This window comes from Seriola dumerili, unplaced genomic scaffold, assembly GCF_002260705.1.
Source record: "Seriola dumerili isolate Sdu_G_001 unplaced genomic scaffold, Sdu_1.0 BDQW01000226.1, whole genome shotgun sequence".
Lineage (NCBI taxonomy): Eukaryota > Metazoa > Chordata > Actinopteri > Carangiformes > Carangidae > Seriola > Seriola dumerili.
Window position 1 is genome coordinate 1454743 of NW_019174481.1, and position 15035 is coordinate 1469777.

The 15035-nt window shown below is 44.0% G+C and overlaps 2 protein-coding genes across 3 annotated transcripts; one reads left to right on the plus strand and one right to left on the minus strand.

The window, feature by feature from the left end:
- Positions 1–374: 374 nt before the first annotated feature.
- On the plus strand, positions 375–8734 carry LOC111228883 (importin-13-like). Its single transcript, XM_022754992.1, has 21 exons — positions 375–448; positions 1099–1224; positions 1693–2333; positions 2412–2552; positions 2670–2811; positions 2888–3054; positions 3263–3383; positions 3475–3622; positions 3700–3881; positions 3978–4004; positions 4130–4264; positions 5547–5693; positions 5914–5994; positions 6124–6261; positions 6370–6466; positions 6537–6589; positions 6674–6740; positions 7367–7425; positions 7539–7628; positions 7776–7957; positions 8578–8734. Exons 1-21 carry the CDS (start codon positions 380–382, stop codon positions 8669–8671), a joined length of 2907 nt encoding a protein of 968 aa, XP_022610713.1. The 5' UTR covers positions 375–379; the 3' UTR covers positions 8672–8734.
- A 448-nt stretch (positions 8735–9182) lies between these two features.
- LOC111228884 (fizzy-related protein homolog) lies at positions 9183–14834 on the minus strand. 2 transcript variants are annotated; one of them, XM_022754993.1, is made up of 14 exons: positions 14649–14834; positions 14107–14287; positions 13753–13854; positions 13559–13622; positions 13310–13437; positions 12660–12742; positions 12383–12566; positions 12183–12248; positions 11965–12067; positions 11596–11777; positions 11205–11438; positions 10471–10575; positions 9997–10089; positions 9183–9668 (listed from the first exon to the last, which is right to left on the minus strand). In XM_022754993.1, exons 2-14 carry the CDS (start codon positions 14182–14184, stop codon positions 9627–9629), a joined length of 1464 nt encoding a protein of 487 aa, XP_022610714.1. In that variant the 5' UTR covers positions 14185–14287; positions 14649–14834; the 3' UTR covers positions 9183–9626. The 2 variants fall into 2 exon arrangements, with proteins under 2 accessions (XP_022610714.1, XP_022610715.1); XM_022754994.1 differs by having other exon boundaries at positions 14606–14834.
- Positions 14835–15035: the final 201 nt, after the last annotated feature.

Genomic DNA, 15035 nt, shown 5'->3' on the forward strand with positions numbered 1-15035 from the left:
CACGCACGCACACACACACATACACACACACCGCCAAGCTGTGACCAACTTTTACTCAGCACTGTGTTTTGTAGGTACTGGTGCAGACATTCGGTTTAGAAGTGCGACAGCTGAACAGGTGTGTGTTTGCTGGCTGCTAGTGAGAGACAACAACTTTTCAGTCCCCACAGAGGTCAGTATGTCGTCACGCCTGAGCGCACTGCCCACATGTTGTAGTGTGTGTAGACAGCTGAATGACCCGCTGCGTCCTCTGTCAGCCTGCTTGGACACACTTTAGAGGACAGTGAGTGCTCGCTCTAATCACTGATTTCTACCGACCAGGCTTTTATTTCTAAAGGATCTCCAGAGGCAGCAGGAGGAAACCTTCACGTTGCGCCAGATGGAGCCTCCAGCCAATCCGGGAGACAGCCCGGTGGAGTTGGAGTTAACGGTGGAGAACGTGGAATCGGTGAGTTAGTTGTCAATAACCGGCCAATTCAATGAATGACTGTTACTGAATTAGACCTGCGGATGCAGCTCGAAACACCACTGCTGATCTGAATGCATGTTTGTGGAAAAAGAAGAGCTGCAGCATCATCTACTATTTATATGCACAGATTTTATTTGATGCAATAACTCCAGTAATAAGAAAACAACAGCAGCGTCTTCACACAAAACTGTGGTTTGTTCATTGTAGTTTCACATAAGGAGATTAGACAAACTGGACCTTTTGTAACATGATACCAGCTATAAGCATATGCTGTCCTAATAATAACTAACACCATGTGCTTTGGATTAGTTGCCATGACAACACATTTTTTTACTCTATTCAAACAATTGGTCATCCAGTATGCATCCATATTAATGCTTGTTGAAAATACAGCTCCTACATCAATTAACTTTAAAGCTGATACATGAACTCTTGTGCCAGTTCATGTATCAGTTGTGTTCATGTATTTATTGTCCTTACCACACCTCCTCAATCAAAACAGAAACAAAATATGGGAGTATTGATTAATCTTCTCTAATTCTCCTTATCAGTATTGATCAGCACCCACTCCTTACATGTCATTACCACATTTTGTTTAGGAGTTAATTTGCTTGTCTCTCTTCCTACAGGCTCTCTACCAGCTGTACTTTGATCCAGACATGGAGCTGAAGAATGTGGCCCAGAAGTGGCTGACCCAGGCCCAGGGCTCTGCACAGGCATGGCAGTTTTGCTGGGCCCTGCTCAGCCCCGACAAGGTCTGATGTGTGTGTGGATTTATTCTACAACTACACAGCTGAGCTTACATTTCCCACTAATACTGTGAACTACTAGGCAATGTGGTTAAGATCCCCATAGAGTGCTCTTCAGAGCAGAAAACATGATTGATTGATTGATTGATTGATTGATTGATCGATTGATTCACTGATTCACTGATTGATTGACTTTATTGTCCCCCTCAGTGGAAATTTGTCTTCGGCCTCTCAAGCCAATAAAAAATACATACAATCCAAATAACAAAGCACACCATTAAAAACATAACATGTACAACATAGAATAGTGCAGGTAGCAGCAGATAGGTTGAATAAATAAATACCAGAGAGCAAATTTTATAAAATAGACAAATAACAAGTGTTCCCAAGTGCAGTCATTTTTGCTGTGTTGAGTTCAAAGCGGTTATTACATCTGTTACAGTACCTTCATAGTGTGACTCTGTCTCTTTGCAGCTCCCAGAGGTCCAGTTTTTCGGCGCCAGCACCCTCCACACCAAGATCTCCCGTCACTGGAGCGACCTCCCCGCAGACCAGCATGAGAGCCTCAGGATGCAGCTCCTCTCCCACATCTTGCACTTCTCCTCAGGGCCCAAAATGGTGCTGACTCGTCTGTGCGTGGCCCTGGCTTCTATGGCTCTGAACTTAATTCCCCAGGCTTGGCCTCAGCCGGTGGCAGACATGGTGAGGGCGTTCCAGCCGCAGAAACCTGACTCTGAAGGTGGCTCTGGTGCAGAAGCCTCTCAGGACCCCCACGCTCACTGCCTGGCACTGCTGGAGCTCCTCACCGTACTTCCAGAGGAGTTCCAGAGCGGCCGGCTGGCTCAGGCTCGCCGCACCCAGCTGAGGGAGGCCCTGGTTCGGGAGTGGGTGGTGGTGTGTCCCATGCTGCGCCAGCTCCTTCAAAGCCAGGACTCATCGAACCAGGTGAAGGAAAAGGTGCTGCGCTGCCTGTCCAGCTGGGTGGGGCTGGATGTGCCCTTAGGGGAGAGTCATGAACTGGTTCAGGACTGTTTCACCGCGCTGTCCAATCCGGAGCTGTTTGACACGGCTGTGGAGACGATAGTTAACGCCATCTCACAGCCTGACTGCCAGAGGTGAGAAACGTGCTGGACCATAAGGTCACAAGGTGACAGTTAATTTTCAGGCGTGTGAATCAGAACATGTGTGTGCAGGTACATCGATGCTCTGGTGAAACTGATGCCTCTGGTGCTGGGTCTCCATGACCAGCTGAAGAAAGCGGCTCAAGATGGGGACATGGAAACCTCACACGGTATCTGCCGTATCGCTGTTGCTATGGGAGAGACACACTCCAGGTACGCATTGAGGCACACACTCACAACCTCAACCTCAACCTAAACCTCAACCTACAACCTGGCATCAGTACATGGCTTTTATTTCTTAATTTGGATCGTTGTGTTTGTGTATGACAGGGTTTTGTTGGAACAGGTGGATCACTGGCAGGAGTACCTGGCTTTGGTCAACATGATTCTGTACTGTACTGGTATCCCTGGTCATTACCCCGTCAGCGAGACCACCAGCTCCCTCACACTCACCTTCTGGTACACTCTGCAGGTGTGGACACCTTTTTTCTTTAGGTTTTGTTAGTTACTTGTGTGTTCTTCTCGTTCTTATTATTTCTTGTGTTCAGGATGACATCTTGTCGTTTGAGGAGGAGAAACAGGCAGTTTACCTGCAGGTTTACAGACCGGTTTACTTCCAACTGGTGGATGTGCTGCTACATAAATCCCATTATCCCTCCCAAGAGGAATACACCTCCTGGTCCTCTGATGACAAGGAGCAGTTCAGAATTTATAGGTAAGCACAGGAAACTGGTAAAAGCTTTTAAAGAGCCATAAAATTGGATTGTAGTCCTCCCTCATATGAAGAGAAAGACTTTAGATTTCATGATAGTCCATCCGATAGTTGTCAACACATTTCAGCTAACGTGGCTAAAAACGGTAGCTACAGATTTAACTTTGGTTTGCATCTTTAACTGTGTTTCCTTGGCTGCTTTGCTTCATAGGGTAGACATCTCTGACACTCTGATGTATGTGTACGAGATGTTGGGGGCAGAACTGCTCAGTAACCTCTACGACAGACTGGGCAGACACCTGATGGACCCCCAACAGTCAGCCATATGGCAGGTAATGTCCTTTCTTTCTTTGTGCAGATCTTTACATCTACTGCTTTAAGATTGTGTTTCATCCTCCTCTCTTGATCTTTATCCTTCTTAAGGACACAGAGGCTCTGTTGTTTGGCTTCCAGTCCATAGCTGAGACCATAGATGTGAACTACTCTGATGTTATCCCCGGTCTTATTGGTCTGATTCCCAGAATCAACATCAGCAACGTCATGCTGGCCGACACAGTCATGTACACCATAGGTACACACACACTTTTGATATGCGCGCCATTTACACTCAGTTTCACATGCCCTTACTGTATTTTCCTTGTTGCACAGGATCCCTGGCTGAGTGGCTGGCTGACCACCCGGTGATGCTGGGTGGCATATTACCCATGGTGCTCCAGGGTCTTGTGAAGGCAGAGCTGTCTGTATCCAGTGTGTCTACTCTGAAGAGAATCTGCAGAGAGTGCAGACATGACCTTGGCCCCTATGCTCAGGACATCCTGACTGTGTCACAGGTCAGACACTCAGATTCACATGATTAGAAAATTGTTACATGTATTTTTAACCATGGTGTGATGTTAAAGTATTGACTGACTCTGTTTTGTCTGCAGGATGTACTGGTTAAAGAAATCCACAAGGTGAGTAAACAGCCTTCAACATTTCCCCGCTCCATCTCACTCTGTAAACATGACGGCAACAACCTTCTCTCTGAGGACATCATGTATGAGGTGTGATGTATGTGTCTCTGTGTGTCTGTGTGCAGAGCAGCCAGTGCATGTGGCTGATGCAGGCTCTGGGTTTCCTGCTGTCTGCCCTGCCGGTAGACGAGATTCTGGGCAGACTTCACTCTCTCATCACCCCTCACGTCCAGCGGCTGGACACACTGGCCCAACATGAGGTACTGTGCATCAAAAGAAACTTGTGCAAGTTTAAGACTGAAATAATAACTGGAGTAGGTGCTTATGCCCAAGAACAAATAAAAGCTCATTCTATTATATCATGTATATAATATACTGTATATTGTGTTGTTGTTTTTGTGCCTAATTTAAGTGCAAAAATATATGTGAATGTTACTATGTTAAACTGTTCATTTATTGGCCCCTGAAAACTTGGTTTCAAATTTTCCGTATTTCTCTTCACATTGAATATTTACGCCGAAATAAGCAACAGTTAAAGTTAAAATATAAAAATAGTAAAATTACTGCCTCGCGGTTGTTTTATGCGGGAAATATACAAATTTACTTCTACTCTGTACTACTTTATTCTGAAGGCCAAGTTGTAGCGTTTGTTGACATGTAACTTGCACATAGGCTGCAACGTTAAATCGTTAGCAGCTAGCTACCGGCTCAACCGTTAGCATACCAAAACCACCGTCACAAAGTAAAACTCTTTTTTCTTTTGACTGCTGTCATTTAAATAATCACCAGAGACATTATTGGCCTAATGTTACCTGTGTTATCTTAGCTGTCATTGGCCTCTGTCTGTCCCTCTCGGGAGGCTGCTGGTGTTGGCCGGTGTGGGTACGGGAGCCCCAGTCACACCGCTGTTGAACCCCACATACTCCGCTCTGTCGTCCACCGTTTATCCCCCAAAACAGAGGCGAAGGCCCAACCGTATATCTTCAGTACAATTTCTGTAGCGTCTTCAAGCTTTTCCTGTGGTCGTGCTCCTGATTCAGGATTTCTTCTTTTAAACATTTCTTTCTTTCTTTCTTTTTTTAAACATCTTTCTACGGTGGGATTGACACTGTTTACTGATGAGTTTTTCTCCTTATTGTTACACTCTAAGCTGAATTTCCCAAGTAAAACGTCCTTGTAACTGTCGAATTCTTCCGGTAGACAAACATTTCCTGCTGGGGTACACGGAGCTGAGCGGTTGGATGTGGTGACTCTGTCGGCCATTTTTTTTTTGTTGAAAAAAAGTCTTAATTTACCCAGAATTCATTGTACCACAGTCCGATTTAAGATAGTCAAGAACTAAACAGCTTTGTGCATCGGATGAATTTAGACGTCTGACTATCTGTCATATTTAAGCCATAGTCAAAGTTTATTTTTGTGAAACCGACCCACAGGGCTCAGTGTCTGAAAAGACTGTCCATCTGACAAGATCTTTTTTTCTTTAGTTGTCACTGTCATTACAAAGCTTCATATCAAAGCCAGCCACTTTGTCTCCCTCTACAGCCCGATCCTGCTAATAAACAGTCCATTGTCCACATCCTGGGGATGCTGTCCAGTCTCTTCACCACTCTGGACATCAACAGGCAAGCAGACGGCTTAGAGGGAGCAGCCAGTCCCAGACTCCCAGCCTCACAGAGCTCACAAAATCCAGTACGGTCAAAATAACAGCAAACAAAACCTTCATAAACACTGTGTGCCTCTTCTGTGATTATTTAGTTGTACAGTGGTTTGTTTGTCATCCTTCAGAAGGGACCTTGAGCATCAGTATTTCCTTTTTTTCTTTTTTTCTTCTTTAAATATTGGCTTTATATATAATATTAAATATATTTGAACCTATTTTGTATTTTCATATTTCATGTAATGTTTTTAGGTTGTGGTTGTGCTACAACAAGTGTTCACATTGATCCAGACCATCCTCAGCAAGTGGCTCGATGACTCAGAAGTAGTAGAGGTAGGAGGGTTTTTACTGCTTGCATAAATATGTGTGTGTGTGATGTTGTGAGTGTCTGTACATGTATGATTTATCTGTGTGTGTCTGGTGACTCACACTCACTCACAGCACTCCATTTGCCCCCTCCAGGCAGTGTGTGGGGTATTTGATAAATCAGTCCGAACCCTCCTACATGATTTCGGGCCCATGGTGGCTCAGCTGAGCGAGATGCTGGGGCAGATCTATAGTGCCTTCCCACAAGCCTCTGCTCTGGACCTGGCACGGCAGGTACGCCCCCGCAGATCAGGGCCCGAATAAAAAGCTCCCTCCAACTGTAACGAATGCTCTTCACATGTTTTTGGCATCAGATGTCATCTTCTCTTTCTTTGGTTTTAGATGGTTCACATATTCGCTGGAGATGAACATCACATCTCTAACATCAAGGGCCTCACTGAAGTGTTGACTTCTGCTACACTAACTATATTTCAACAAGGTGATGCAATGAAATTTCTATTTGTTTTTAGCCATTGCTTCATCTCGCTCATCTTACATTTATTTCACAGGTCTGCGGGATCATCCTGATATTGCAGAATCATTTATGCACCTTCACGCTCAGGTTGGTTGAATGCATTCGTCTGTTTATGCATCATCAGATTAAAGGTTTTCCTACCTACAGCACCTGTGTGTTCTTGACCCTTAGATTCTGAAGAGGAAGCCTGATTTGTACCAGTCTGAGCAGCTGGACATAAAAGCTCTGTTTTATTGTGGTGAGTATTATTCTCACAGATATATGTATATATGTGTCCAGACATAATATCTTAAGTGTTGGTGAGTAGTGAGCTACATGTAATTAAGATACTATTTTAACTACATGTTGCTGTGACTGTACAGTCACAGTGTTAGGCTGGAAAAAGTCTGTGACAAAAGGTGTGTGCCCACCTGCTGAAGCTCAGTAGAAGCTCAGAGATCCAGCAGGACAATGGCCCTAAACATCAAAGTAAATCTACTAAAGAATGACTCCAGACAATGAAAATCCACCTGTTGGAGTCAGAGCCCAGACATTAATCTAGCAGAGATGCTGTGGAGTGATCGAGATCCACTCAACACCAGACATCCTAAGAATCTGTCAGAGCTGAAAACAGCTCCATAAGGAGGAGAAATGCCTCCTTATGTAATTAACTTAAGCATATTGTGTTTGTCTGTCTGTGACTTATGATATGAAAATCAGATCATATTTTATGACGCTTTCTATGAAGCTTTTTTTGTTGTTGTTGTTTTGTTGTTTTTACATGATCTCACATATCTGCCAGTCAGCCACATTTGTGTGACTCATTAGCTGAAGCAAACATTTAGAAAATAATTTAAATATGTATGTTCAATATGTTTTCTCCAGGGATCCTATCACTCAAGTTTCCAGAGACACCGACAGTAAAAGCCGCCAGTCTGTTCTTTGTAAGTGGAGGCAGAGATGTGTAAGGTTTCATTTCACACCTTTTTTTTCTTTTTCTAAATTCAGTCAAAGTCAGCTGATAGGTTCTTGTTATTTTCTGCTCCGTCCCCGGCAGACAGAGCTGTTGCCTCGCTGTAAAGACATGCCATCTCTTGGTGAAGTGCTTCAGAGCGATGGAAAGCTCCTGACTGAGACCATCCTCCAGGTGAACCAGGCTTTAGACAGAGGACATAATATGAAAACTAGACGGAGAACTGCTACAACCATTAGCTTGTAATTCAGGTTGTAGTTTCTTCTTTTTCAAAACTGTCCTATAATTTTAGCGAACTGTTTGTTTTTATCCTCGTCTCAGGCGGTTGGAGGCGGCTCTCCTCGCAGTCTGGCAGAGCATTTCTCTGAGGTGCTGCTAAGTCTAAACAGACACTGTCCAGCTCTGTTGTCCCAGTGGCTGAAAGAAACACTACAGACCCCAGGATTCCCCTCTGCCCAGGTCTCCACAGAGCAGAAACACACCTTCAGTCAGCAGCTTCTAAGGTAATAACTCATCTGTTGTTAAGAGGCAAGTGATTGATCTACTTCAAAACTGCTAAAAACTATATTTCATTGGCCAACTGTTGAACATATTTGAGCCTCAGTGGCTACAAAAACACATATTTCCCACAGAACTTGGTGGAAAAGCTACAGAGTGAATACTGGAACATTTATTGGGTGTCCAGAAACACGACACTGTGTTACTGATGGTCGTGTTAATAGCTAGTCTGCTAGCAAGTACACCATTTCAGCTCTAAAAGGTGAGGTCCATTTCCCCCATATGGTTAAAAAAATCAGTTGTTGTGGATTAATCAAAAATGGGACTGTAAAATTGCAAAGGAATGCCAGTAGCGGGAGATGCTGCACCATTTCAAGCACCCTCAGCTTTCATGAGTAAACTCTCCACATTACTGGATAGCGCTGTGCCTGTCAGCATGGCACATAACAATCATCCTTATGATGGATTCAGGCTGAACTGGGAAATTCATTTATCAAAATCATGAGCCCCATCATAGGATACAGGTGCTGTTCAAAGTTAAAACTATTTATCTGTTAAATATTTCTTATTTTTGAGACATGTCTCAGTCAGAAATGTTCTTTTAATATCTGTTTCCTTCTTCCAGAGAGCAAACCAACAAGCGCCGCGTTAAGGAGATTGTGAAGGAGTTTTCTCTGCTGTGTCGAGGCCTGCAGGGGTCTGGATACTCAGATTACTAGCCAGAGCTGCTAGTGTTGCATCTGACTTTTCCTTCCTCAGCAGGTTGCTGAGAGAGGTCAGAGTAAAGTAACCTCAAAAAAAACAAAACAAAAAAAAAAAAACAACAATCTGAATCTGTTTCCATGACAAATGGTACCAAATAGGTGACACTGGACTATAAAAAACCATAATACCTGGACTGCACTAAAGCAAAACCACAGAGTAAGAGGACTGTTGTGAGGATAAATGGGCCTCTGTGCAACATGTTTTTAATAAAATATCATTGTCAGTTCCAAAGCAGGATAAAATGAAAGAAAAAGTGTCATAGTGCCTGTTTCTTATCTCCATACACATGGATAAACAAACCATTTTTTTGACAACTGACAAAACACCAATAAACAGATCTTTCTTTGCAGCTGCATGAGCAACTGTGTGTGTTCATGTATTTATTGTTTTTCTTCTGTTGTATTTGTATACTGCTGTAGATCATATTCACACATTATCAAAATATAGAAACCCTCCCCACCCGACCCAGGCTTCTTCTTCTTCTCTCTGTTACAAAGGAGAGCCTTTTTAAAAATGTGACGTTGTTACATTATATAGTTTAGAACTCTTGTAGATGTATACTTCTGCTAATATATAGTAAAACAATTTCATCACTTCCACAACAGAAAAGAAAACAAGACAAACTTTTTTTCAAGCAGACAACGTGTCCTGACAATAGACTGCTCATTTTTCTTTCTTTCTTTTTTTTTTTTTAATCAGTGATGTCACTGTGAGGGATGGCAGTTGTCGTTTGAAGTTGAGGCTGTAGAAAAAGTGGACTCGAGAAGTGCTGTCTTCTTGGTGCTTGTTGAGGATGGTGCTGAGATGAGAGGGCTGTAACGGTTAGTCTGTGAGCGTGGCTGGGTGACTGTGCACTTCCACCGCAGCTTTGTAGGCTCCGCCTGAACCAGTCCTGACGGGGGCCGTTCACTATCGTATTCTTGTGAAGAGGTTCAGCACCGACTTTGATTCCTGAGGAAAACAAATATACTATTTACATGTGTCAGAAACATCACAGTATATCAAATTACCCTTGAAGACGCAGCCTTTATCTGTCAGGTGAATGTTGATTTCAAGGAATTTTAAAATAACTTTTTGAAATTCAACTTAACTTAAACTTAAAATTAAGACATTTTATAGACTTTGTTATATACTTATGATTTTGTCAATACAGGGCCATCAGCATTTCTAGAGAGCTGGGAATTAGACAAACATCAAGCACTTTCAAGACGTCATTCAGAAACTTCAAACGACGAAGGCGTCAGACCCGTGCACACTGTAATTGGTAGATGTACGGTACCTTGGTGCAGCGTGTCTTACTGAAGACATTCCAGAAACGTAGTGTCTCATCCCCTGCTCCTGTAACAATGGCCTCCCCATCTGGTGACACGGCCTGAGGAGGAGGATGAAGAGAAGAAGAACTGGTGAAGGGGTGAAAGCTTCTGTATAGTGGGAGATAGATATTCAAAATGCTGAGAAAAAGCTTGAGGTCACTGAAATAGAAATAAATCCAGTGGTGAAACGTAGGTGCATAATGGGAACTTTTACTTTAAATACTCTCAAGTGCATTTTTCTGATAATACTTCTGTACTTTTGCGTACACAGGATTTTAAATGCAGGACTTTTACTTAAGCAAAGCATCCGAATACTTCTTCTACCTCTACAGGATAAATGCATTCTATCTATTTCAGACACTAGAAGCAGCAATGAGTTGCTCATCCAGTTAAATCAACACTGAAAATGCATCGCCACTTATTTAAACCTGACTTCTTACCAGATATAGCACTCTGTAGGAGTGTCCTGTCAACTTGGCCACCTGTGTTAGTGATGGATACTTCCACACCAGGATCTGGTTCTGAGAGTAGCCGTGAGTGCTCACCTGGAAATAAAGACATAACTAACTATTACAAACATATCAAAAATGTAAACACAAACAATTCTGTTGCGTTGTATTAAACTGTATTATAGCAAAAGACGCTTCTAATTTTTTAGTCCATCCTCATCTACATACAGGAAGTAGAGGACTTCCCATACAGCTGAACCAGAACCTGTCTGATACTGTACCAACAAGAAAATGTTTCCTTCACATACAGTACATTGCTATTGCAGACAGCTTGTTCATCGGTACTGAATACTGTAAACTAAGTGTTTATCAATATAATAAAATGTCAGAGAAAAATGCAAAAAAATGTTACTTAATCGCTAGATACTGTCCTGACATCTCTGCACTCAGACTGTATTAAATGTTTTACATTCTCTCACCTTCCAGCCTTATATTAATAACATATATATACAGGGGGTCTGGCTGCTACCATGTTTATCTGAAGATGTGATTACATTTTCTGATAATTTATCACATGAATAGATTAAGGAGGGTAATACTTTTTCAAATTGTTACATCACATTTTATTGTTTAGTATATTGTTATTATCCTTTGCTACAAGGTCACTACTCAACAAAATTGAAATTGTCTAAGAAGTGGTCAGAGAGAGATGCGTGCTTCCTCACCAGTTCATTGGCGTGTTTGGACCACGCCAAGTTGCAGACCTGGGAGCCGGTGTCTGTGCTCTGCAGCGCCTGACCTGTCAGTGTGTTCCAGAAGCGCAGGCAGCGGTCGGCGGTGCCGCCCCCTGACGCCAGCAGCCCATGTTGGTGCGGGGACCAGGCGATGGCCTTCACTGCTGCCAGGTGGTCACTGTACTGCTGCACAGGGAGCAGGCTGGAGCTGTTCCACACCAATAACTGGCCAGAGAAAGAAAGCAGATTAAAGCTTGAACATTGAATTTCATAGATTATATAATATGCTACCCTAGAATTAACCTAGAATGAACACCAGTTCATTTAATAAGAAAAAAAAGCACTGACAAAAAAATAAAAGTTAAGCTTTAAATTCTCCCACCTTGTTGTCGTTGCCTCCGGACGCGAGGTGCTGGTGGTCAGGAGACCATTTGAGACCGCACACTTCTTGCCTGTGACCTTGCAGCCTCCTCTCAGCAGAAGGGGGGGTCCTGACGTCCCGCTGGAGGATCACTCTGTCCCGACTTCCCGACGACAGCTGCTCCCCATTCCATGCCAGGGCACCTTGGGCACAAAGGGCAGGAGGGGAAGGTCTCATATTTCACTCTGGCTATCTGGTATTGCTTTTATGACACATGCTCAGTGGTACAATATATGCAGTACATGAAGGAACTTAGGGTTTCTTTTTTTAGGACTCAAACACACTTCAAACAGCAGTGTGTGATTCCACTTCACTCCAGCTATGACTGACCTACACGGGCTGAGTGACCCTCCAGGCTGGTCAGCTTCCTGCCTCCAGCTGCGTCCCAGATCTGAACGTAACCTTTGTGGGTTCCAACGGCGACCAGACTTCCCTGTTAGAACCAGAGCGATCAAATTTGTCTTTTTTCTATACTTTCTATTCTGCAAACACTTCCTCTTGCGCTCATAAAACATAGATAAGCAGTGGATTCAGTTCTGGCAGCTCACCCTCTCATTCCAACAAACTGACGTAACCGAGTCTCCATCCACTGAAAGGTCACATAACCTTGTCACCTGTTGAGACAGACACACAGTATACGTTCACACACACACACACACACACTTTATTCCTTCCCACTGGCCAGTGGAGGAGAAATTTCACAATAAAACTCCAACTGTAAATGACCGTCTTCCCGCCCTCCTCTGACCTGGCTGGTGCAGGCACTCCACAGGTAGACGCAGGCTCCCAGGCCGACACTGAGCAGGTTGCCCGCTGACCAGTCTACCAGGTTGAGGTAGAAGTCATCCTGCAGCTCCGGAGCATCCAGCACTTTGAAGGGGATCTTGGAGATCTTCCGTGCTGGTTTACGAGGGGAACGGAGCAGCTTGTGACTGTGGAAACGGAGGATGTTTAACAATCAGAATCTAACACGAAAGCTTCAGCACCACTTCTGTTCAGTCTGCAGCGAATGAGATGAACCATACCTCTTGTTACTAAGTGGGGAAAGGGAGTATGGTGAGACTTCATTATCACTATCGAAAGGCACTCTCTTAGTGTGGACAGTGTACTGCAGAGAATTAACACACAAAGCAGAAGCACAGTAAGAAGCTGCTGACTGTCGAGCTGAACACACATCAGTGTTGACTAGTTGTTGTTTCTTTGCAGTTGTAACTTATTCAGTAGGAAAGGATTCATATCAATTAAAAGTAGATTATGTCCATTTTTCTAATGCTGTCTTAATTAACAACAATTGTTAAATGCAATATTTAATCATAATGTCAAGCACCTGCCTTCTATAAGATTATTCATTAATTCCTCTCATTGCTTATGGTGTGTGTATTTGAACAAATACAGTTAGAGCTTTTGCAGCTTTACCAGTCAACCAAATGAAGCACTACACAGATTATATGAACTGCTGTTATATTATGTGTTGAGTTGTTATTTATCTAAGAAGCAGATACAAAACATTTTGTATATATCTTTATCAGCCTACCAAAATCCATTCACAGCTTCATGCCACATAGTGTTACTATCATTACTTTTAGATTTAGATTTTCCTCATAATAATGTCATGATCAGTGGTGTCTATACATATTTGGAAACAAATGACTTAGGAGTTAAAAAAGACACTTACCCTAAAAAGGCTGTGAGAGTCTTGAGAGAGGACTGTGTGCCGCCGGTCGTCTGTGTGAGGGTCTGGCACGGTCTCTATCCCCGCCCCCAGCAACTCATTCCTCAACAGGGCGGCATACGCCACAGTGTCTGGAGGGGTGGCGGTGACAAACAAACAGAGGGTGGAGAGATATGATTCAGAATTAAGACACTAGAAACTCACACAACTCCTAAGCAACTCTTACAATTTCACATCAAAGGGATTTCTGACCTTTGCTTGAATCTGAACTGGCATCCTTTGCTTTATGGTTCTGATTTGGAGAGCGACAGTTCTCCTGTGGAGGAGAGGAAAGCTACTTTAACCATGATCCCGGCACTGATTAATGAGCTGTACCTGTTTCTGTGAAACAATGTGACAAGTCAAGAAAATATATGACTGAGCAGACAAATGAATAAACTGCTCACATTAGCGTAGTGAAAGTTGATGCTCCAGTTGCTTCCAGCTCGGGTGGGGATGAAGCGATCCCCTGACTTAACACTGACAGGACTGCAGGTGGCACTTACACACTGGGATGATCAGAGAGAGAGAGAGAGAGACAGTAAAACCATAAAAAATCCCAGCAAGGTTACAACCATCATGACTAAGAAAGGGCTAGCAACACCTCTGCTCATACCTCATACCATACAATACCTTACCATACCGACTATCATCCAGCTGTCACATGCACTCATGTTATGTGAGGCTATGTTACGCTGAGCCCTTATTTTAAGTACCGTGTGTGCACCTGCATTCACACACATGAACGCTCTGTTCCTTACCTTTGACAGGCGGGCCTCTGTCGGCAGGTTCTGGTGGTTAATTTGCCTGAGCAGCCGTCTCTCGTACTCTTGGTCCATGTCTTCAGGGCTGACGAGCAGCAAGGCCCCTCTGCTGCCCTCCCCCGCCCCCTTTAAACCTCCGCTCCCTCCCGGTGAGGCAACCCGCAAAGGATCCCCATCTCTGTGAATTAACAGCAGAAATTCAGAGCAGAAATCCCCGCGGAGGGACCGGAGATACATGCAGCTGCTGCTTTTGGCTAGGTGAAGACATACCAAATGGCCTGGTTAGCCTGGTGTCCCTGCATTTCAGCGCATTTAGTTTGGGTTACTGTTGTCGTTACATGCTTAAAAGAGCAACTCTACCGTTGCTGTTTGTTAAAAGCAGACAAGTATCAAAGCAAAATCCCTTAACAGCTCCACGGTGCCCTAATGACAGCCGCACCGTTGTCATGGCATCATGCTCGCGCACACAACAACCCCTTTAAACAAGCGGTGTTACCGTCAGCTGACGACGCCGCCGCTCGACACCGCCGCTTTCTTACCGACTGACACGGTGGCTCAGGGGGCCAAAGCAACTGCCATCCTCGGTTTGAAAAGATCAGCGCCGCGGCGGGGGAAGCTTTCGTCGCTTTCTTCCACAATAACAGCGATACATCCGAATGCCAACGCGACTCTCTGGCGTTGTTTATGTTCGCGACAAAGATGGCGACCGAATCAGCTGTAGCAGAAATTCTTTGGCTGGTCTGTGCAGTCAGAGCGGCGCTCAACAGCGACACCCGCTGGCAGCGCATACTCCCTGCAGTTAAAGACGCACTTTGGTTGTTCCCCGTGTGGCCACATGGCGTCGCTGCTGCACTACAAATTAATTTAGCTTCCATGTACACAGAGGTGTCTTTTTAGTACACATGCACGTTTTTAGTGGAAGTGGT

Coding starts and splice junctions, on each gene's coding strand:
- LOC111228883 (XM_022754992.1), top strand. CDS start 380: ATGGAGCCTCCAGCCAATCCGGGAGACAGCCCGGTGGAGTTGGAGTTA. Junction 6,262..6,369: donor CTCTGGACCTGGCACGGCAG/GTACGCCCCCGC, acceptor CTTTGGTTTTAG/ATGGTTCACATATTCGCTGG. Junction 6,467..6,536: donor ACTAACTATATTTCAACAAG/GTGATGCAATGA, acceptor TTTATTTCACAG/GTCTGCGGGATCATCCTGAT.
- LOC111228884 (XM_022754993.1), bottom strand. CDS start 14,184: ATGGACCAAGAGTACGAGAGACGGCTGCTCAGGCAAATTAACCACCAG. Junction 13,855..14,106: donor CAGAGGCCCGCCTGTCAAAG/GTAAGGAACAGA, acceptor TGATCATCCCAG/TGTGTAAGTGCCACCTGCAG. Junction 12,249..12,382: donor GGAGTGCCTGCACCAGCCAG/GTCAGAGGAGGG, acceptor CTGTCTCAACAG/GTGACAAGGTTATGTGACCT.